This window comes from Pongo abelii, chromosome 7 (genome assembly GCF_028885655.2).
Source record: "Pongo abelii isolate AG06213 chromosome 7, NHGRI_mPonAbe1-v2.0_pri, whole genome shotgun sequence".
In the NCBI taxonomy this organism is placed as follows: Eukaryota; Metazoa; Chordata; class Mammalia; order Primates; family Hominidae; genus Pongo; species Pongo abelii.
The window spans coordinates 17,347,386-17,370,662 of NC_071992.2; the positions used below are offsets into that span (position 1 = coordinate 17,347,386).

At 37.3% G+C, this 23,277-nt stretch overlaps 1 protein-coding gene across 9 annotated transcripts in view; it reads left to right on the plus strand.

The window, feature by feature from the left end:
- Positions 1-23,277, plus strand: part of TUSC3 (tumor suppressor candidate 3) — a 308,026-nt gene that overhangs the window by 63,323 nt on the left and 221,426 nt on the right. For all 9 annotated transcript variants that reach the window (XM_003777211.5, XM_063726518.1, XM_054561215.2 and 6 more), the window contains exon 2: positions 12,823-12,992. In XM_003777211.5, the coding sequence (XP_003777259.1) occupies positions 12,823-12,992 (170 nt within the window). The remainder of the gene's footprint in view (positions 1-12,822; positions 12,993-23,277) is intronic.

The window sequence follows — 23,277 nt, forward strand, 5'->3', positions numbered from 1 at the left end:
TCATATTAAATCTTTGGAATATTAATTTAACGTTTGGCAACAGCAATTCTTAAGTTCTTATTGTTATACTGATTTTATATATAAGTGAGATACATATGCAAATTTCGGAAACCGTTGTTACTTCAAAATATTCTTTTTTGCCTTTGAACCAGAGAATAAATAGAGCAAAGAGACTGGCAAATTGAAGTAAACCCCTTTAAAAAAGTGACATTTGAATAGGGCTACTACGTTACCAATTCCTATATTAGAGCGTAAAAGTTTTACAAATTTTCCATTCATTCAGTAGAGGTATAGGGAGGGCTTGAGGACCTCTCAGGGGCCACCAGTGTTCAGGATACTCTCTGGGGTACAAAGATGGTCAAAATGTGGATCTCCCCTCAGGGAAAATTTCTGAGGAGAGTTCAGGTTGATAAACACATAACTAAAAGAGTGTTACTGGAATTATTTTTAATATGTCTCTAGAAAAAGTTCACGTAATTGAATATTGTAGTACCATCCACTGAAAGCTTCTTTTTCAAAAAATGTGTGATGGCAGAATAACTTAATTTCTCCATTTCTCATTAGATAACTTTACACAAACAAAAGGTCTTTAGGATCTTCCCAGAGGTGGAATTGGTTTGGGATTTTACAGTATTTCTTTCTTTAATTTTTATAGTGTTCTATATCAAATATTTCAAAGAACTTTTTTTTTTTTTTTTTTGAGACAGAGTCTTGCCCTGTCTCCCAGGCTGGAGGTCGGTCAATGGCGTGATCTCGGCTCACTGCAAATCCCACCTCCTGGGTTGAAACGATTCTCCTGCCACAGCCTCCCAAGTAGCTGAGATTACAGGCACCTGCCACCACATCCAGCTAATTTTTGTATTTTTAGTAGAGACGAGGTTTCACCATGTTGGCTAGGCTGGTCTCAAACTCCTGACCTCGTGATTTGCCTGCATCGGACTCCCAAAGTGCTGGGATTACAGGTGTGAGCCATCGTACCTGGCTACCTTTTTGCTTTTGAACGTAATGATAATTGTTTTCTGATGGTTTGCTGATTACATTTTTCTCTAGAGATACCATGATTTGCTGAGTTCTTAACTGATTAACCTCTTGGAATTTTTGCTTTCTTTATGATGTGTGTGCTGTATGCATTTTATATTTCTTATAAAAATGGTTATTTGTTTTATTTATTGTATAGCTCATTGTGGTCTTCTGAGTGCCTTTAAAGGTAGTGGTGGTCTTTACTGAACTATCAGTTTGTAGTGTAGATGAGGTGGTATATTGCTTAATCTCTGATTTTTTGGTTCCTAGAAGCATTAATTGCCCTGTATATATTTTTAAATCTGATAAGTATGACATAATATTAAGAAATATGAATACGGATTTTTAAGATCGAATTCCTAACATGGAAGATAACTTTTCTACTAAATGCAAAACGATATGCATCTGGCTGCTCATGTTTGGTCTATCATTGGGTTTTGATTGAACTCCTTAAATACTAGAATCTTGAAAAGTAAAGGCTTCTTGTCCTCTCAGAGACTCCTGTAAAAATATGAGAAGAACAGAAGGGGTCGTGATTCTGTTTCTGTGTGTTACCAGTTGATACCTTCAACATGTACCTCTTGTTCTCATTCCAGATCTGCATGCTGTGAATTACTATAAGCAAGTTACATTATGGCTATTTTGATGATTACCTGCTATTCAGATAGCAGGTACCTGAATAAGTACTGTATACGTGACTGGTAAACAAACACGTGAATAGCTGTCCCCCTGGCAGAGGCATCTTGGTTAAAGACATGAGACCACGTATCTTTCCTTTGGTACATCTGGTCATGTTCTTAGGGATAAAATGTTGAAAGAAACAAACAAAAAAAGAGTAAAAAAATTAGATTAGTGAGCTCTTATGCTATTTGGAATGAACCATTTTATTACATATTGTTTAATGCAGTGTACTATTTCTTGTATTTTTGGTTATAAATTGGTTATTGTAGTAAAATGTGAATTGAGAAAAAGTGGAGTGGTGTGATAATTTGGAGATTGGTGTATAGATTATGCCAGCTTGTTTATTATATTGAGTTGCTATAAAGTTAAGCCTTCAGAAAATATTAAGATAAAAATACAAGAAGGAAAAAATACAAGAAAGATGAATGGGCATCTGAACTTACTATGACTGATTCTATTAACTCCATTAATAGACGTGACATGCTAACCTTTGTTTTTTATAAAGTAACAAGGATGGGGTTTTTTTGTTTTGTTTTGTTTTTGAAGATTCTAAGTTACAGATTTCTTTTTCCTTTTCTGATGTGATAGATTTATGGCATCTTTGTCTCTGTGTCCCATCTTGTACCAGTAACAGACAAAGCCAACTGTTCACCCACTCTTCACTGATCAGAGCAATCTAGGCTTCAGAATCTTCTGCACTGAATTTAAAGGAGCCACAATATCAGTTAATGTTCACAGAAACAATATATTCTTTACCATCCCTTCCTGAGTTGGCACTAAGCCATTTACTTAACAGCAAAGCTACAGCCATCACACATCAATATAAGCCATGCTATATATATATATATATATATATATATATATATAAAAGATATATATGTATTTTATATATATATATAAAATATATATGTATTTTATATATATATAAAAGATATATATGTATTATATATATATATATAAAAGATATATATGTATTTATATATGTGTGTGTGTGTGTGTGTGTGTGTACACATGGACACTTTTTAGTGCTAGAGTTTATTTGCCTTAAGGCCTTGAGAGTAGGATCTGTCTTATTTGTGCCAAATTTGGGGACAATGAGATAATCTATCTTTTCGTGTAACGTGTTTTACAGTGCTTTTTTTTCTTTTAAGTTAATTTAGCACAGTGCTTCTCTTGTAATACTCAGAAACATTAGGTAACTCTGAGATTGAAGGTATTAATGAGATTTAAAAAAATTCCCACTGCAGATAATTCTTTTAGCAACGTGATCTGTGTTGTTGTTAGATCGTGACCTGAAGAAAAGGAAAAGAAATTTGAGTGTCTTATCATTTGTAAGATGCAGTGCTAAGAGTTTTCCATACATTGGCCCATGCAGTTTTACAAACATCAAGTCTCATGAGATCTGATGGTTTTATAAAGGGGAGGTTCCCTGTACATGCTGTCTCTTGCCTGCTGCCATGTAAGTTGTCCCTTTGCTGTTCTTCGTCTTCTGCCATGATTGTGAGGCCTCCCCAGCCATGTGGAACTGAGTCCACTGAACCTCTTTCCTTTATAAATTACCCAGTCTCGGGTATGTCTTTATTAGCAGTGTGAAAACAGACTAATACAAATACATATAGCGTTATCTCAGGTTTTGTAAGAGTTGTGTTATATTCCATCTTATAGATAGTTCTGTCGTCCTTTAACTTTAACATTCCCTTTAAGCATGGACTTTTTTGACTCAACTTTCATTCTTCGCTGGGAATAGGGAGCTGAGATTCATGAGCATAATTTTCTTCAGAAGACCGGAAGGGACACCTAAACAGAGAAGTTTGAATTAGGCCTTTGAGATCTACTTTAGAGATTCACTCATTTTCCCCGTGTTATCTCCCGTGTGTACAGGAAGCATACATTTGTTAAGCTTCTGCTGTTTTGTTTTTTATTCATTTTTTTTGGTAGGGGTCTGAGTTACGAACTGTATGAAGGATAGAAGGGAAAATTATTTTTTTCTCCCCTAAAGACTTGAGAAGTCTCAGATTATTTAGTACTAAAATTGTGTTTCTGAGATAACTAAGTATTTTCTCTGCATTAGCTCACAACACATATTATTTTAATTAAGGTTTTTGTTTTTTTAATCACCTCATGGAAGCACTGAGTCTAGGCTGAGATGGGGGTCTTGAGTGTTGAATGAGGCTCACTTATGCCCACTAGCCTTTATGTAGGTATGTTTTACATTTCTTAACATGCACCCATTTAAGTGTGCAATTAAATGACTTTCAGTAACTTTAGTGAGTGGTACAACCATCACTAGAAATCAGTTTTAGAACATTTTATCTCTTCAGTAAGATATTTGTGCCTGTTTACAGTTAATCCTTATTCTTACCTCGAGGCCCAGACAACTGCTTATCTACTTCTTGTCTTTATAAATTTGCCTTTCTAGACATTTTATCTAAATGGAAGAATAAAATGTGTGGTCTCTTGTGTCTGGCTTCTTTCAGTGAGTATAATGTTCCTGAGGCTTATCCATGTCGTGGCAGTTACAAGTTTGCTTCTTTTTATTTCCTAGCAGTATTCCATTGTGTGGACCTACCACATTTTGTCTATCCATTCAACAGTTGATGAAAATTTAAGTTTTCATGACATTTAAATTTAAATTCATGCTTGTACGAATTTGTAAGTTGCCTTGGACATAGTAATTTGTGAAATGCCAGATTATTATTCTTTTTTGCTAAGGATATAGTTACATAATAATTTATACATGAAACAGACTCCTTGGGTTAGAATTGAAATCTCCGATTTACTTTTTATATGTATTGAAAGTATAGAAGTACAGCTATTCAGGCTATTATTAAAAAGACAAAAAAAAAACCACCCCAAAATTCTGAAAAGGATGCGTAGTAAAGGGAACTCTTGTACACTCTTGGTGGGAATGTGAATTAGTACAGCCATTATGGAAAACAGTATAGAGATTTCTTAAAAAACCAGAAATACAACAACCATAATATTCAGCAATCTTAATGATGGTTATTTATCCAAAGGAAAGGAAATCAGTATATCAAAGAGATACCTGTACTCTCACGTTTATTGAAGCATTATTCACATACCCCCGAAGGGGAATCACCTAAGTGTCCATCAATAGATGAATGGATAACAAAAGTGTCATATATACACAATGGAATGTTATTCAGCTGTAAGAAGAGATGAAATCTTGCCATTCACAGCAACATGGATGAGTCCAGAGGACATTGTGTTAAATGAAGTAAGTCAGGCACAAAAAGACAAACATCACATATTCTCCCTCATATGGGATTTAAAAAGAAACCAAAAACCAGATTGAGCTCACAGAAGTAGAGAGTAGAATTACGATTATTAGAGGATGGGAAAAGTAGGCAGGAGGGGAGGATAGGAAGAGGTTATTTAGCCACAAAATTACAGATAGGAGGAATAAGTTCTAATGTTCTATAAGCAGTGTAGGGTGAATATAGTTTACACTAATATGTTATATATGTTCAAAATCTAGAAGAGAGGATTTCAGATGTTCACAGCACAAGGAAATGATAAATGTTTGAGGTGATACATATTCTAATTACCCAGATTTAAATCATTACATATTGTATAGTGTATAGAAATATCCCTCTGTACCCACAAATATGTATAATTATTACGTGTCAACTAAAAAGGAAAAAAGAAAATACAGGACGTTTATACACTAACATAAAATACTACAAAAATGAGTTAAACCCATAAGTACTGAAATGAAAAAATGAAGAGAGGCTGGTTAAAGGATATAAACATGTAGTTAGTTAGAAGGAATAAGTTCCACAGTTCAGTCACTTGAACTTGTGGACTCAAGTGATCCTCTGGTCTCAGCCTCTTGAATAGCTAGGACCACGTGCACACACCATGAAGGTTGGCTCATGTAAAAAAAATTTTTGTACAGTTGGGGCCTCACTGTGCTGCAGTCCAGGCTGGTGAAGGAATAAGTTCTAATGGTCGATAACAGAGTAGGAAGGTAGAATAAAAGTCGATAATTTAGTGTGGTATAGGAATAGGTTCAGAAATGAAGACTCTTAAAGAATAAAAGTAGAGATTTTAGTTTTTTTGCTTTTTTTTCAATAGGGACCGATTTCTATTTTAGAAGTTTATAGTGACGTGTATTTTTATACAAAATTTACTCCTAGAAATTTGCATATTATATATGTGTTTTAGAATATCAGGCCAGGTGTGGTGGCTCACGCCAGTAGTCCCAACACTTTGGGAGGCCACGGCGGGTGGCCTCCTGAGGTCAGGAGTTGGAGACCAGCCTGGCCAACATGGCAAAACTCTGTCTCTACTAAAAATACAAAAATTAGCCTGTCGTGGTGGCTCACGCCTGTAATCCCGTCTGCTCGGGAAGCTGAGGCAGGAGAATTGTTTGAACCTGGGAGGTGGAGGTTGCAGTGAGTGGAGATAGCACCACTGCCCTCCAGCCTGTGTGACAGAGTGAGAGTTCATTTTAAAAAAAGAATTAATCTGTTTTACTGATTTTTAAAATAAATTCAAATATGTTAAAACTATCAAGCTCAATTGGAAATCTTTTTGGTTCATTCTGGCTGTGCTGTGGGTGGCGGAAAGGAGAGAGTGCTGCAACAGTCCTTGGGGGCTCTGACCTCGAGACTCCCTGAGCAACAGCCCTAACACCCCTTGGGGCTCTGCCGTTGCTGGCATCTCTGAGTTTTTGGGTGCTGCTGCGTTCCCCTCATCCAGATGTCGATTTCCAAGTCAGAAGCAGGTCGCCGCATGCCTGGTCCAGCCACAGGCCAAGCATAGAACTGCAGTGCACACAGAATCTGGGCCAGTAACACGAGACCAGCGCAGCCTGCTAGGCCGAGTGGGCAGAATGAGCCCAGCAAAGCCTGAGCAGAGGCGCCGCTGGCCACAGAAATTTCCGGCTAGCGAAGTGGCTTGGAAAGAATCCTGTGTAATCAGCAGACAGAGGGAGGAAATAGATGTACACTAATCCACTCACTCATACAAGTCTATATTTGTTTCTGTATCTATCTGTAAAATATATATATATGTGTGTGTGTGTGTGTGTGTGTGTGTGTGTGTGTATGTGTATATATATGTTTTTGGTTTTTTTTTTTGAGACAGAGTCTCGCTCTGTCGCCCAGGTTGGAATGCAGTGATGTGATCTCGGCTCACTGCAAGCTCCGCCACCCGGGTTCAAGCGATTCTCCTGCTTCAGCCTCCTGAGTAGCTGGAACTGCAGGTTCGTGCCACCACGCCTGGCTTATTTTTGTATTTTTAGTAGAGACAGGGTTTCACTGTATTGGCCAGGGTGGTCTCGAACTCCTGACCTCTTGATCCGCCCGCCTGGGCCTCCCAAAGTGCTAGGATTACAGGCGTGAGCCACCGCGCTTCGCCTATATTCCTGTTTAAAAAGCCACAGATTAATATGGATGCCTCCAACTCCTGTCCAACGTCACAAGATTCATTCTGGCCCTCCTGCTTTCCTTATTTGGGAGTTCTTTTCTGACAGTGATACAAAGCCAGATGTGTATTTACTTACTTGTTCAACTGTGATGTACTCATAAAGTAACAGAAGTGATAATACATACCTCTGTGAGAAACAAAAATAACTCGAGTGTGTTATTTGTATACAGCTTCTTTTTTTTTGGCTTTAAGAATATCCAGTCAAATACTGTTTTCCAGAGTTATGTTTTTATTAGTAATGCAGTCAAGTTCAGTTGTTAAAGTTTGGTTTTCATTCTGGAACCATCCTCCCAACCTTGGCTGATCATTTAAAAATATGTAAGGCAGAAATCATTTTTGTGTTGTCTACTGTTGTGTTATTTAAATACAGGGATATGTTCTGAGAAATGTGTCATGTGCAAACATCATAAAATATGCTTACACAAATCTAGGTGGTATAGTCTACTACACACCTAGGCTGCATGGTATAGCTTCTAGGGTACAAAGCTGTGCACAATAGTACTCTACTAAATATGGTAGGCAGTTGTAACACAGTAAGAAGTATTTATGTATCTAACCACGTCTAAATTTGAAATGGTACAGCAAAAATACGGTATAAAAGATAAAAAATGGTCCACCTGTCTAGGACACTCTCCGTGAATGGAGCTTTCAGGTCTGGAGGTTGCTCTGGGTGAATCAGTCAGTAGTGGTGAGTGAGTGTGAAGGCCCAAGACGTTACTGTACACTACTGTAGACTCTATAAACACTGCATGCTTAGGCTTTATCAAAAGATTTGTCTTTGATAATAAATTACCCTACTAGAACTTTTTTAAAAAGTTTTTAATTTTTTTTAACTTTTTGACTCTTGTAATAACTGTTAGCTTAAAATACAAACACATTTTACAGCTGTACAAAAATATTTTCTTTATATCCTTATTCTGTAAGCTTTTTTCTGATTTTTTAAAAAGTTTTCATACTTTATTGTTGAAAGCTAAGACACAAACGCATACATTAGCCTAGGGTCAGGATGATCAATATCACTGTCTTCCACCTGCACATCTTGTCCCACTGGGGGGTCTTCAGGTGCAATAACAGTTACGGAACTGTCATCTCCAGGGATAACATTCTCTTCTGGATACCTCCTAAAGGACCTGCCTGAGGCTGTTTTACAGTTAACTTTAGGAAACAAATAAGCAGAAGGAGTACAGTCTAAAGATAAAAAGTATGGTAAATACATAAAACCAGTAACAAAGTTGTGTATCGTTATCAAGTATTATATACTATATGTAATTGCATGTGCTATATTTTCATATGTCTGGCAGCCAGTAGCTTTGTTTACGCCAGCATCACCACAAGCACAGGAGTAAAACGGTGTGCTGCAGTGTTACCACGGCTGCCCATCATTATTAGGCGGTAAGAATTTTTCAGCCCCATTATAATCTTACAGGACCATCTTTGTATATGGAGTCTGTTGTTAAGTGATTAACATCACTATGCGACACATGACTGTATTTCTGTGGGTTTTAGCAAATGCAGTCATGACTCTACCACTAGTCATGAGTCGGAACACTTCCATTACCCTATATGCTGTGTTTTGGAAGAAATTATTAAAAGTAGTTTGATACTTAAAATTCAAAGAAAAATCTTTTTGTGGATTTTACTGGTATTTTAGTCTAGTAAGACAGTTGGGATACTAAGAATAGGAGAGAGATTTCATTTCTTATTTTCGCTATGATTTGATATTTATTGTTATTCCAGAACATGTATTTGTTTTTCCAGCTTTTAAATAATTGATATTTTTCATACAATAGATTGAGACTTTTAAAGGAAAAAAATTCACAAAATGTAATCAAATATAGTACATGCTTTTAAAATGCTACTTTTCTCAGTTATAATTGCTTTCTGCTCTTCCTCGTTTACCCTATAAGCAAAAAGAAAACAATTTAGAAGTGACAAAATTTTATCCTAGTTTTAACATTGATTAGTCTGGAAAGAGTTTTATTCCATATACTTTTTTTTTTCAGTCGAAGTCTCTCTCTGTCGCCGAGGCTGGAGTGCAGTGGCACGATCTCAGCTCACTGCAGGCTCCACCTCCCGGGTTCACGCCGTTCTCCTGCCTCAGCCTCTCGAGTAGCTGGGGCTACAGGCACCCGCCACCACGCCTGGCTAATTTGTTGTATTTTTTTGTTTGTTTGTTTGTTTGTTTTAGTAGAGATGGGGTTCCACGGTGTTAGCCAGGATGGTCTCGATCTCCTGACCTTGTGAGCCGCCTGCCTCGGCCTCCCAAAGTGCTGGGATCACAGGCGTGAGCCACCGTGCCCAGCCTATTCCATATACTTTTTAATCTCTTGTATAGGACAGATTATATTTATGAATAGATCAAGGGTAATGGACATGAGTTTTAATTAGTAAGAAAGAGAATTAGAGCATTCAGAATTGTAACAAAAAATGACTCAATTTTGCCAGAAATAACAGTGCAAGGCTGAGGCATGAGAATCCCTTGAACCCTGGAGGTGGAGGTTGTGATTTGCTGAGATTGCACCATTGCACTCCAGCCTGGTAACAGAGGGAGACTGTTTCAGAAACAAACTGCAAATTAAAATAAGATACCATTTTCGATTAACTTGGAAGTGTGTGTGCATATGTGTACGCCATAAAGAGATAGAAAATGAATAAGAATGAATACCCTGATCTGGTGAGGGTATAGTGAATCTCACACTCTAATATATTAATACATTGCAGATAGTGTTAGAATTTCACACTGATATAGTGTTTGTAAGGAAGTGTAGTCATGGTAATGAAAAGTACCAATTTATCAAGATTGATGCAAAATGATGGGACTAATAGGCATTTTCTTTAAAAGTTTTTTCCAGAATATTTGTAGTGGGAAAATTACATGTAGTTGGAATTCTACATTTTTCAAGATGTGATTGTGTAAAAATTATATTTTACATTGATTTTTTTAATATTAAACATGACTGTGTACCCTGAAATCTGTAGCACAGTGGTTCTCAATATTTAGAAAAATGACATATATATATTTGCCTAATTCTGAAGGAATATAGTAATTGTATGATAACTAGAAGTATACTACAAAAAGGAATTCAGTTAAACCAAGTTAAGAGTATGCATTCTTGTGTTTTGCTTGGTTTTTAAAGGCACTTGTAACTTACCTAGTCCTTTGTTACTTAAATAGCAAATATTCCTCTGTGAGGAATTTTCATTTGTGATCAGGCTAGTAAATGAGTTTCGTGTTACCTTGAAGATGGGAAGCATGGGAAATAGGAGTACCAGACTCAGGAGTCTCATTCCTTTCAGCATCCATGAAACTGGGGCTGGCTTCTTTGATTATTTAAAAGTAAAGTGAAATCTTTGACCTTTTACAGTTATTTACTGTTTTCATAGATACATGTTTGGTATAAATGGGATTTTTAAATAAAAACAGTAAGATTATTGTAGAAATTCAAAGAGTATTAAAAGAGTGTGTGTGGTGTGTGTCTGTGTGTGAGTGTGTGTTGTGCATGTATGTAATGAGAAAAGTATAAAATACTGAGGTAACTCATAGGTAAGTAACTTTCTTAGACCAATTCTCTTCTGCCCTCATTAGTGGATTACCCTGCTTGATTTCCACTCTTTCCATAGAGGGTCACACACAGTCTCTAAATACTTAAAAAATAAATATTTATATAGTTTTTATCTTATTATTTAAAAATGTTTTCAAGGCTCAAAAGAATTTATACAGTAAGTTGGTTCATTGCGTGTATTGGTAAATATTGGAGACTTTAAATCTTATTAAATATATAATAGTTTTCTGTAAGGCAAACACTATTAAATGATGCTTAACATGGAAAATAACCTCACTTCGCTTCTCAAAATTAAAACTAAGAACAATTAGGAGACGTCCTTCTATGTCATTTTCTACTGTTTTGGGTATATTGATGAGGCAGAGAAATAAGTTTTCATTTTCAGTTTAATAAGGTTATTTTACTTTGGAAATATATATCTATAAAATACACATAAATATATGTAAAAATATATAATATATATAAAGTACATTTCCAAAGTGATATATATATATTTAACTCAGACTGCAAATATATATATGGATTTATGTATATAAATTATATATAAATATTATATATAGATAAATCTATATATATCTATGTAGATGAATCTATAGCTATATATTTTTATATATAAATCTATATGTGTAAATCTAACTAAATGCAAGTAATTTTTTTGTTTTGAGGTTAAGATCAATTTCAGTTGATGCCCTTTGGTTGTGGCAAAATTGTGTCTTTTAAAAAAACAAACACAGCCGAGTCATTAGCTATAATTTTTCTTTTTCATACAGTTAGCATGCATGCATATCTGAATGTTCTCTCTCTGCCAGTTACTATGCTCTTTGGCCAGGTTACTTTCCTTCCCTTCTTCCCTTCCATTTCTTTCCATTTATCTTTTTTCCTGTTCAAGTGGGTGCAAAGCACTGCAACAAGTCTTTTACCTTAACTCAGGATAAGATGTCTGCCTTCCCTTCTCTCTTCTTGATGTATATGCGCCCAGTCTCTGTGAGCCACTTTTCCTTTTTCACTTGAGAGGGAAAAGAGATTACTTTTCTCTCTAATTTCTAGAGTAGAGCCTGGTTAAATGGCACAGTTCAAGCCTCTCTCTCCTGACCATTTGCACTTGCTTGGTTTTAAAATGGCAGGCAGTTTCTTTGTCTTGTAGGAATACAATGTTGTAGAGTTGTTAACTTCTCAGACTTGTTCAAGTAAAATGAATGTTCTAAAGATAGGAGCCTTTTCTTTCTTTCTTTCTTTCTTTTTTTTTTTTTTTTTTTTTTTGGAGAGATAGTGTCTTACTATGTTGCCGAAGCTTATCTTGAACCCCTTGGGCTCAAGTGATCCTCCCACCTTGGTCTCCCAAAGTGCTAGGATTACAGGTGTGAGCCACCATTCTCAGCCTATAAGAGCCTTCTATACAGAAGCTACAGTGCTATCTCCTCCCAAACCTCCTTAGGAACAGAATATTACTGGTAGCCCAGTTCCACCTGTGATGTCTCGCAGTCACTGTGCCTCCCAGACTAGCCACCATAATGACTTTTAGCACAGTACATCAGTTTTTCCTATTTTTGACTTTAAGTAGAATCATACAACACTCTTTTGTGTATAGTTTCAGCTTTGTGTTTGTGGGGGTGGTTGTGAGGTTGTAGTTTTTGTTGTTTTGTTTTCCTTTTGCTGTGATGTTTGGCTAGAGTAGAGTAGAGCAGTTATTATTTTGTTTTACTGGGCTTCTCCTTTCTGTGTCCTTTGGATAGCAAGAGCTTACTTTTCTTGAGCCTTTTTTTTTTGTCAGCCCCCATTGGCATTCTTGGATTGCTGACTTCTCTAGCAACTGGTCTGGGATATATAAGGCCAAAAGAAAACCCAACATTAGAAAAATATATGTCTTTTCTATCTTTCTAGGAGCAGAAATATGGTCTTACTTTTATCTTTTCTATAGATATCTATAAGATTTTCTATAGATTTCTATAAGATTATCTTTTCTAGAGATAAGATTTTATCTTTTCTATAGATAAGATTGGATATCATTAGGAAAAAGAAAATAAAACATTTTATGCATTTATATGAAATTCAAACAAAAGGACTTTGACTCTTTGTAAATGTTAATTTCTGTGTTTAATTGCAGAATCTTTTAGCTGAAAAAGTAGAGCAGCTGATGGAATGGAGTTCCAGGCGCTCAATCTTCCGAATGAATGGTGATAAATTCCGAAAATTTATAAAGGCACCACCTCGAAACTATTCCATGATTGTTATGTTCACTGCTCTTCAGCCTCAGCGGCAGTGTTCTGTGTGCAGGTAATTTATGTATTTAAAAAATATTAAAAACTATTATCCATGGCTTACATATATATTTTTAATGTTCATTTTAAGATAAATATATGTAAGATAATTAAATAGTTGTTTAATAGTCAAATATAACTGTGCATTTAAAAATAAGCTGAAAAATCAGTGTATTTTAGAAAATTATATGGATAGGCTAATATTCTTTTATTGTGGGCATGTAAAATATTCATTGACCAGTTGCACATATAATCATAAAACTGCTTTATCATCTTGATATCCTGCAGATTGCCTTGTAGGTCACTCAGTTATAGCTATGGTTAATGAAGTAGCCCCCTTAAATATAATCAATTTTTAATTTTTAATAGAGAGGACTCACTTTTACCTAGCGTAGCCCATTTAATTTTTGATACTGCCAATGATTAGAAATTTCTGTGCTATAGAAGTAAACAGTTTTAAATGAATGAAATGTTTGTCAGGAGGAACAAATTAAAGAAAACTTTGGACAAGTATAAATACTTGCCCAAAAGTATACAACAGACACTTTTTTAAATTGAAATTTTTATTTTGAAATAATTGTAGGTACACATCTTTTACCCAGTTTTCTCCAATGGTAACCTGTTGTAAAACTATAGTACAAATTCACAAGTAGGGTATTGGCATTGATACAGACAAATGCGGAACAGCTGTATTACTGTAGGAATACTTCTTGCCATTTAAAGTCACACCCACTGTCCATTGTACTTCTTACCTGTCAAATTTGACCTCTGACCTCTGGCAATCACTAATCTGTTCTCCATTTCTATAATTTTGTCATTTCAAGAATCTTATGTAAATGGAATTGTATGGTACGTGACCTTTTGGGTTTGGCTTTTAAAAATTAGCTGTAATTCCCTAAAAAAATACGTCCAAGTTGTTGTATTTATCAATAATTATTTTTTTAAATTACTGAGTAATATTCCATTATATGGATGTACTGCAGTTTATTTAACCATTCATTTGTTGAAGGAATCGGGGTTGTTTCTAGGTTTTGGCTATTGCAAATAAATGTGGTATGAGCATTTTTCTTCAGGTTTTTATGTGAACTTACCATTTTTCTGGGAAGAATGCCACAGAGTGTGGTAGTTAGGTTGTGTGGTAGTTTCTATTTAGTTATATAAGAAACAGCCAAAATGTTTTCTAGAATGGCTGTACCATTTTACATTCCAGCCATCAGTGTGTTTAGTTGCTGCTTATCCTTACCAGCATTTGCTGTTGTGACTACTTTATTTTAGCCATTCTGATAGATACTGTAGTAATATCTCATTGTGATTTAATTTTGCATTTCCCTATGACTAATTATGTTGAACATCTTTTCATGTGCTTATTTGTCATCTATATACCCTCTTTAATGAAGTATCTGTTCATAGTCTTCTGCCCCTTTCTAATTGGATTCTTTAAATGAGTTTTGAGGGTTCTTTATATATTTAGATACTAGTCCTTTATCAGATACTTGGTTTTCAAACATTTTCTCCCAGTTTGTGACTTGTATTTTCCTCCTCATTACAAGTCTTTTGCAGGTTTTAATTTTAATGAAGTTCAGTTTATTAGCTTATCCATTTACAATTATTTCTTTTGTTGTCAAATTAAAGAACTCTTTCCTTAGCCCTAGATCCCGAAGATCTTCTCCTGTTTTTTTCTGAAAATTTTCTAGTTTGATGTTTTACAATTTGATCTGCTCTTTGAAAGAAAGCACTCAGTCTGTCATCAAGTATGGTATTAGCTGTAGGTTTTTTATAGATGGTATTTATCAAGTTGAGGAGGTTGCTCTATATTCCTAGTTTGCTGACAGTTTTTATCATGAATGAGGTGCTGCATTAAAAAAATTTTTTTGGTGTCACTTTATGTAGTTTTTCTTGCCTATGGATATAATCAGTTATATTGATTGATTTTCAGATGTCGAACTGGTCTTGCATACAGGAATGGATACTATTTGATTGTGGCATATTATTTTATTATGTTTTGCTGGATTCAGTTTGCTAATTCAGTGGTTACTTCAGAAGTTTGTTTGATCTAAGTTGATGATAGACACTGGTCTGTAGTTTTTATTGTTTATAGTGTCTTTGTTTAGTTTTGGTATCAGGGTAATATTATACTCATAAAATGAGTTGGGGAATGTACCTATTTTAATTTTTGGGAAATAGTGTATAAAATTAGTGTTAACTCTTCTTTAAGTGTTTGGTAGCATTTTCCAGTAAAATCATCTGGGTCTGGAGATATCTTTTCCAGAAACTTTTAAATTACATAATCCATTTCCTCAATGGTTAAGGACAGCACAGTTTGTTTATATCTTCTTGGCTGAACACATGTTCAAGAGCAAACACATTATGTATTATAACTCCATGTGCCAGCATTGTCCATGTTGTATATTCATTGTAGACTTGTTTTAGGCTTCTAAATTATTTTGAGCTGTAGTCGAGACTGAAGTTATTAGTAACTTGGGTCAATGTAAAAAATCAGATTTATTCAGGTTAAGTGGTAGAAAGGGAATGAGAGTGTTCTAAAATTTCTAAGAAGCATCTTAACACAACCTAATAATGAGTGTATGTTGGGGCATGGTTAAAAGTGAGTAGAGAAGATGGTGAGCAAAATATTTTGGAAAACAGCACGTTAGGTGATTTTGAATTCTATTACTATCAAATTTGAGGACCAGTACTTGAGAGTGTATTAACACAGTTGTCAGAATTGGGCTAGCACATACGGATAGAGTGTGTATACCTTAATGATGGCAGTGGTGGGCCATCCGAAGAGGCCACTGCTATCGTGCCAGCTGTGGCGAGGGAGGCTGGGTGGTAGTGGTGGGAGTGGTTGCAGGAGCAGCAGTGCCAGTGGGGAGACCCGTGTGCACCACGCCCCCTGTGCCCTGTGTCCCCGAGGTAGCTGACTGTGCCACCCCCACCCTCCTGAGCCTAGGCAGGACCCTCTCCCGGGCCTGGAGCCTCTGCCACTCCAGACCCTGTCCCTGGTCACTGCTGTCACCTGCCACTTCTACGGGGAGTAGGGAGAAGCCAGACAGTCCCTGAAGCTATGGGGGCCGCTGTGATGGGGCCAGGCCAAGTCACCTGCTGGTGGGAGAGCAGGGCAGTCGGGTACAGAGGGGCAGGCAGAGAGGGGACCCCAAGGCAGAACTGGGTCTGGGGCAGTGCTGTGCTCCATGGAGCCAGTGGGAGCTGGGAGCAGACAGTAGCCCTACCCTGCCGAGCACGGTTGCAGCCTTCCAAGTCATGGCTGTGGACCAGGATATCCCTGTGCTCTTTAGGGCAGGGAGCACGCAGCAACCTTGCCCTCCTGGGCGCAGCTGCAACTGCCCACCTGCGACTGCGGATGCAGGCATCTCTCTGCACTCTCAGTGGCCCAGGGAGGCCCCCCTTACCCCTGCAAGCTTGGAGGTGTCTGCTCCCACTGCCTGGTCTCTCCCTGCTCTCGGTGGCTGCTCCAGTCTTGGAGCAAGGATTGGGCTGAGCAAGGATTGGGCACCGTTGGAGCTTGGCCGGGTGTGTGCATGCTTAGGGCAGAACTGACATGCCGGCCCCCTGCTGCCTCAGTCCCCTCTGGACTTTGGGCAGAAACGAGCATGGGAGAGTAGCTGAGGGGGGCCCTGAGGGAAGTCTGGTTTTGGCCTGCAGGTGCCCTTTGGCAAGAACAACCTGGGCACCATGAATGGAGGCAGGAGGCAGACAGGCTTCAGGGTGGAAGGGTCCTGATGAAACCCCACCTTCAAGCTTGGGAGGGCCTGAAGCCTGGGGGCTGGGCTGCCGGTCCCGTTGAGCAGAGTGGGAAGGTGTGGTACTTTTTCCTACTCTCACCCACGCACCAGTCAGCGCACACTATATCTGGCCCATAAAAACCTCAGACTCAGCCAGACTTGAGAAAAGTATGGAGAGATGATGAGACGAAGAGACGACTAGCTGCAGAGAGAAGCTGCCCACCCCAGGGTCTCCTCTCTGCTGAGAGCTGAGGAGACAACGGTAGGACCAGATGCAGAGAGGTGCTGCTCTTTCTGCTGAGAGCTGAAGAGACTATAGGACAGTGTGCCTGGCAGAAAGGAGGTACCCTCCCTACTGAGAGCTGAAGACTTGTCAGGACATCCTGGCTTTGGAAAGGAGCTGCCCACTGCAGGTCACCTCTGAGCTGTTCTTTTGCTCAATGAAGCTCCCCTTTGTCTTACTCACCCTCCGCTTGTTTGTGTGCTTCATTCTTCCTGGATGCAGGACAAGAACTTGGGACCTGCCAAATGGCAAGGCTAAAAGAGCTGTAGTACAAAGAAGGCTGGAACGTGCCCCTTGCTTGCCATGTTGTGGATGAAGAGAAGAAAATAGCTGTGGCCCTTTGGGGAGCCCAGACCTGGGAGCTTCCTGAGCCAGGGCTGTGACTCCCGTTTTGGGGCCCTGTGGTTTCTGGTGTCTCCAAGCTTCCGGGTGCCACTGCATTCCGCAGTGCCGGCCCGGGAAGCTGCTTGCAGTCTACCTGCAGCCTCACAGGGAGCTGGTGTCTCTTCCAGTTCCTGGAGCTGCATGCCCTGCTGTAGCTAGCATGCCTGGCTGTGTGCAGTGGCCAGACCCCATGCTCACTCACACACTCCTTGTTGCTCTGTTCCTGGTGCACCATTGGCAGGCATGGGATCCTGGCCGGTAGCGGGAGTTGAGTGGAGCCTGCCAGTCTGAGTGAACAAAACGAATCCAGTGGGCCAGAGTGAAACTCAGGCAAAGGTGCCACTGGCCACAGAGGTTTCCATCTGGTGAAGCGACACCCCAAGGATCCCGTAACATTAAGGGATGCTGTAAAGCCCTACTCAGACAAAATACCTTAATTGCCATATTGGTATATCAGTTCATTTTCCCCTAAAAATAAAACATTTCAGGCATTTTAAAAATACTGTAAATATTTTAGGAAAATCTTTTTTTGTTCGTAAAAATTGAATGTATTGATTTCCTAAAATCACTAGTGTAGTGAAGAAATATTTAATCATTATATTTTTATAACATTAATCTAGAAATATTTTATTATTTAAGTATTTATTTCACTGTTACGTATAATTATATGTACTGTAATAAGGTAAACCATAAGATACTGTTAAATGGTGCATTCTTTGGATAGTATTTTACTTAACGCATTTTGGTGTTAAATCATTTGTTAAATACAGACCCTTAATTTTTTAATGACATCTAGCCTATAACAACTTCTTTTATTTATTTGCTTTTTATTTGTTCATTATAGCCTACTTTAAGAAACTTATCATTTTAGAAGAGTTTTGGATTTCTAAGAGAAAGAGATTGAAGTTATTGGAAAATTTAATGGATCAATGTAGGGTAGGATTGTTACAGAAGAAAGAACAGGTTAAAGTTAAAATCTGTTGTGCAAAGCAGTATAGAGAAAGGGAAGGTGAGGAGCAGGTTCATGACTTGTTGCTTTTGTATTTTATTCACTGAGAAGCAATGGAAATGGAAAGGCTTAACTAATTGGATAACCATGTAGCATTGAAGACCGTTTTTGAAACTAGAATACCTACCTTCTTAGTGAAGAGTCTGTAGAATTAAATGATTTTCTTTCCTAGTACTGAGCAATTTAGTAGCAAGAACCATGCTCCTTTGGAATGGTCCTATTTTCTTCATGGTGTGAAGTGGATTAGGAAAATGAGTAGAAAGTGCTAGTGAGAGAATATGGGAAATATGTAGCTATGGTTTCAAAGTTGGACGAGGGTCAGAGGAAGCTGGGGAAAGTTGACAAACTGGTTGTGATACAGTTAAGCTAGATTTTCACAAGGGTGAAGAACAGGTTTTGTGTAGAAGTAGGATAGGGTTGAAAATTAGCAAGTTGTCATAAAGGGTTTATTTAATAAGTAACTTGCTGAAGTATGATATACGTGATTTTTGATGGTATAAAGAAGCTTGAACTGTGAGACTGTGGTAATATCTAGATTATAAAATTAGATGTTGAAATTAGGATGATATGGTAACTGAAGAGGAAAAAAGTGAGATTATAGAGGGATGCCTTGGAGTTTGTAGATGAGGATGAAAATTTATATTATAGCATGATATGAATTTCAAAGGGGCATCTGTTAAGTCATTGTGGTAGAGAAGTGGTTTTGAGATCTATTGTTATTGAGCCAGGAGAGCTCTGTAATCCATATGATAGTGGGCAGAGTGGACCAAAGAGATCTCAAGGTGACAACTAAGATGAAAAGGTAAAGAGGAGTTTCCACAAATATTTTTCAAGAAAAATTATTCAAATTATATTTCTGAATAATAAATGAAGCGTCAGAGGGAGTTGTAGATGCACTGAGAAAGGGACCCTGTCATTTGCGGCCATCTTGTTTTGTTTTTTTTTTTTTTTTCTCACTTGAATTACTCCTCCTGGGTCCTTCTGTGTCAGTGTACTTTTGGACCACTTCTATAACACTGCTGTAATCTTTATTATTGTATAGGATCTTTGAAAAGTTCATAGTTAGAATTTAAAAATCGTAGGACTTTCCTTTGTGAGACTTGCCTTTTTTCTTTTCTTTAAAAAAAAAAGCGAAATTTTCTTCTAGAGTTAACTTGGATTTAGATTCTTCACTTGATTTTTGCTTAAAGGCTGGTGAATGAGCTTTTGGCTTCCTTGTAAGCCCTTTTAGCAGATAATTCTGCTCTTCCTTCACACAGTCAGTTTATTCACAAATTTTGGAATTCAATTCTCACCTCCCTCAGTGCTAACATCAAACTCCTCGGCCAAATAAAGTTGTTAATTAAAACTACTCGATATAATTCTCACCTCCCTTAAGTGTTAGCGCCAAACTTTTTTTTAAACAAATTATACTGTAGGGAATATTCTTCATAATTGCTAACTCTTTTAGATGTATTCTCCTACAAAGTTACTCATCTCTTCCAGGGTTTATTACAAAATCTAAGAACGAAATATCCTCATGGAAGGATGTTACTATGGATCAGTAGATTTAAGAAGAAAATTCAGTTGAAGGGAAATAAAGAACTTATATAGAATCAAGCAGGTTGCCTGTATAACCAAAGTTTTGTTGATGTGTTGGAGATTAATATATAATTGGACTCCAGTTAAATGAAAAATTGATAAATTACAAAATACTTTGAGAAGAATAAATAACATTACATTGATACATTAGATATTAACTAACATTCTCTCCCAACAAAATAAAATTTTTGTTTATTATGTGTAAACTATTGGGGACGCTATGTTAAGTCATTTATATATACAGTATATATATTATCTCGTATGATTCTCATTATTGTGAAAGTTAAATATGAACAAAACTCGTTTTATAAATGAGAATATCAAAGCTGAGAGGTTGTAATTTTTCCAAAGTCACACAGCTAGTAACTGTTCAGGGTTGGGATTTGTGACTCTGCAGCTATTAGAATTTAATACTTTTCTTAAGTGCACATATTCATTGTTGTCCCTATTCTGTAAACTGTAATTGTGTCTTGCTTTTATGTTCCTAACCAAGATTATTAGTGTCTTAGGGCAGTGATCCCTCCGCCAGCATATCCTAAACTCGTATGATCATGAAAAGCTTTTATTCAGGGGTGTGTCTCATAATGGGGACTGGTGAATTGAATACTGCTGGCTAAAATCACGTGGAAAAGAGCCTATCACCGTTTTGTTTCCTTACAGAGAGGTCACACCTCTCATGGGTTTAGAGTGTGAAATTAACAAATAAGGTAAACTTGGGCATAGATAAAATTACCCTTGTACATCACTTAAAGCACTTGTAAGTATATTACTTTATTTGGGTTTGGTACTACAACCCTTATCATTTCCTCTTACCTTTGATAATATTTCTTCATGGCGCTTAATTTTTAAGTTTCCTTAAATTTCTTGGCTACCTGAACAAGGTATTTCACCTCTTTGTCAGGACTGGGGAACTGTCATGCCTTTTACATGTTCTTTTTCTGGTTTGGCTAACATGAGACATGTTTCAGGCTTGAGTGAATCCATGACTAGTTTGGGATAAATGATGCCTTCAAGTTATGCTGAGCTATGTAGTTTAATTTTCTTATTTTTTACATTGAAGGTATATGATGTAACTTCACTGTGTTAACTTTCTTCCTAGGTGTCTCTTCCTCAGATAGGATAATCCCAACATTTTTACTGTTTACAACAAAGGTTCATTATATATGTGACATTGTAGCATTCCTTGAATTCTTTTCTATATTCTATAATTTTTCCATTTAAAGTCCAGCTATAGTCTCTTCATCTTTTTAATTTCAAGCTTACAGAAAATTGAAACTAGTACAGTGGACACCTGTGCTACCCTTTACCAAAATTCACTAATTATTAATGTTTTGTCACTTTGCATTTTGCTCTCTTTTAAGTATAGGTAAAAAGTCAGTCAAATATTAGCAAAAAACTACCTATGAGTTACATACATCATGAATATTGTCCCTAAATACTTCAGTAATGCATCTCTTGAGTTTAAGGCTGTTCTGTGTGTGGGGGGTTTTTTTGTTTTTTTGTTTTTTTGTTTTTCTTTTTAAAGACACAGTCTTGCTGCATCACCCAGGCTGGAGTGCAGTGGCGCGATCATGGCTCACTGCAACCTCCGCCTCCTGGGTTCAAGCGATTCTCCTGCCTCAGCCTCCCAAGTATCTGGGACTACAGGCACCTGCCACCACGCCTGGCTAAATTTTTTTGTATTTTTAGTAGAGACGGGGTTTCACCATGTTGGCCAGGCTGGTCTTGAACTCCTGACCTCCTGATCCACCTGCCTTGGCCTCCCAAAGTGCTGGGATTACAGGCGTGAGCCACCGCACCCGGCCAAGGCTATTCTTATATAACTAGAACACCATTATAACTTTTAAGTAAATTAATATTAGTTCAATGATATAATCTTACTATATAATTCATATTTAAATTTTGCATTTGTCTCCAAAATGGCTTTTACTTCCCTCCCCCACCCCCACGCCATGTGAGATCCATTTGAGGTTCATCTGTTACATTTAATTGTTATACCTGTTTCTTTTAATCTATAACATTTCCACACTTTAAAAAAAAAGTATGTGTTTTAATGATGGTGACTTTTCTTTTTTTTCCCTGAGGAATCCAAGCTACTTGCCTTTTATAGTGTCCCATGCTCTGGATTTGTCTGATTGTTTCTTCCTGATTATATTCAAGGGAAGAGTACTATAGCAGTTAATTGGAATACTTCTTATTGTATATTATCAGGAGCCCCATAATATTAGCTTGTTCATAGACCAGTGCTGAGATTAATCACTTGATTAGGGTGATGGTTGTCAGATCTCTCCATTGTACAAGGAAATTTTTTTTGCTTGTATTAAGTATTTGGGGAGATAAGTGGCTTGGGAGGAAGGTTACAGGGAGATCAATTGAATATCCTGCTTCTCAGTAATTTTTTACCCAGCACTTGTAGTATTCGTTGATAATCTTTGTCTGAACTTGATATTACATTAGTGATTGTGAAATGGAGATTTTCAAAATCTGTGATTTTTTCTACTTCAATTAGTTGTCATTCTTCTGTAAAGGCAAGCTTTGCCAACCTCACTTACCTTTTGTTTTGAGTATTCCAACTCAAAGATTCTTTTCATTCCCTAATCCATTACTAGGATTATTCTTCTTCATGTTCAGATTGTCCTACATTTGACCTGTGGGAACCAACTCCTATATCATAGCGTATCTCCTTTAGTCTACTTTCTGGTACAAGATATTCTAAGCTTACTTTGTATGTTCTCTGCCGGGGAACTGTAATCGGCACTTTTTTCAAGGAGCCCTGGTTCCTCTTAGTAGGAAATGATATTTAGAAAGCAAAAGCTTAGCTAGGTGTACGCTTTACTGCTGAGGTAGTGACATTGCTTTGAGACCTTTTTAGTAGAGCTAAGAGATATGGTTCTGTAGGGGTGTGTGTATGTATATAGATGTATATACGTATTTTAAAATTATGACTTCAGTTAGATACGTATTATTGTAGCAGAACATTACATGTTTTCTTCTCTCTTTCCCTCATTCCCTACTTTTATCTCCTTGGCCTGAGACATTAATACAGGCATAGCAGGATCTGTCTCGGTCCATAAAGAAGTGGTCTAGGGTAGTTCTCTCATCTATAACAACTCACTGAGTTGAAGCTGAAGTGAATGCCTCAGTGAGTTGAGGCTGAAGTGGTATTATTGATCACTTCAGTGAAAGTTAGTGATAAATTTCTTACCACCTGTTAAAGGTGGAATTGTTTCTTTCCAAAAAGGTATTCTGCATTCTTAACCCCCAGGTATCCCAGAATGTGACCTCATTTGGAAATAGG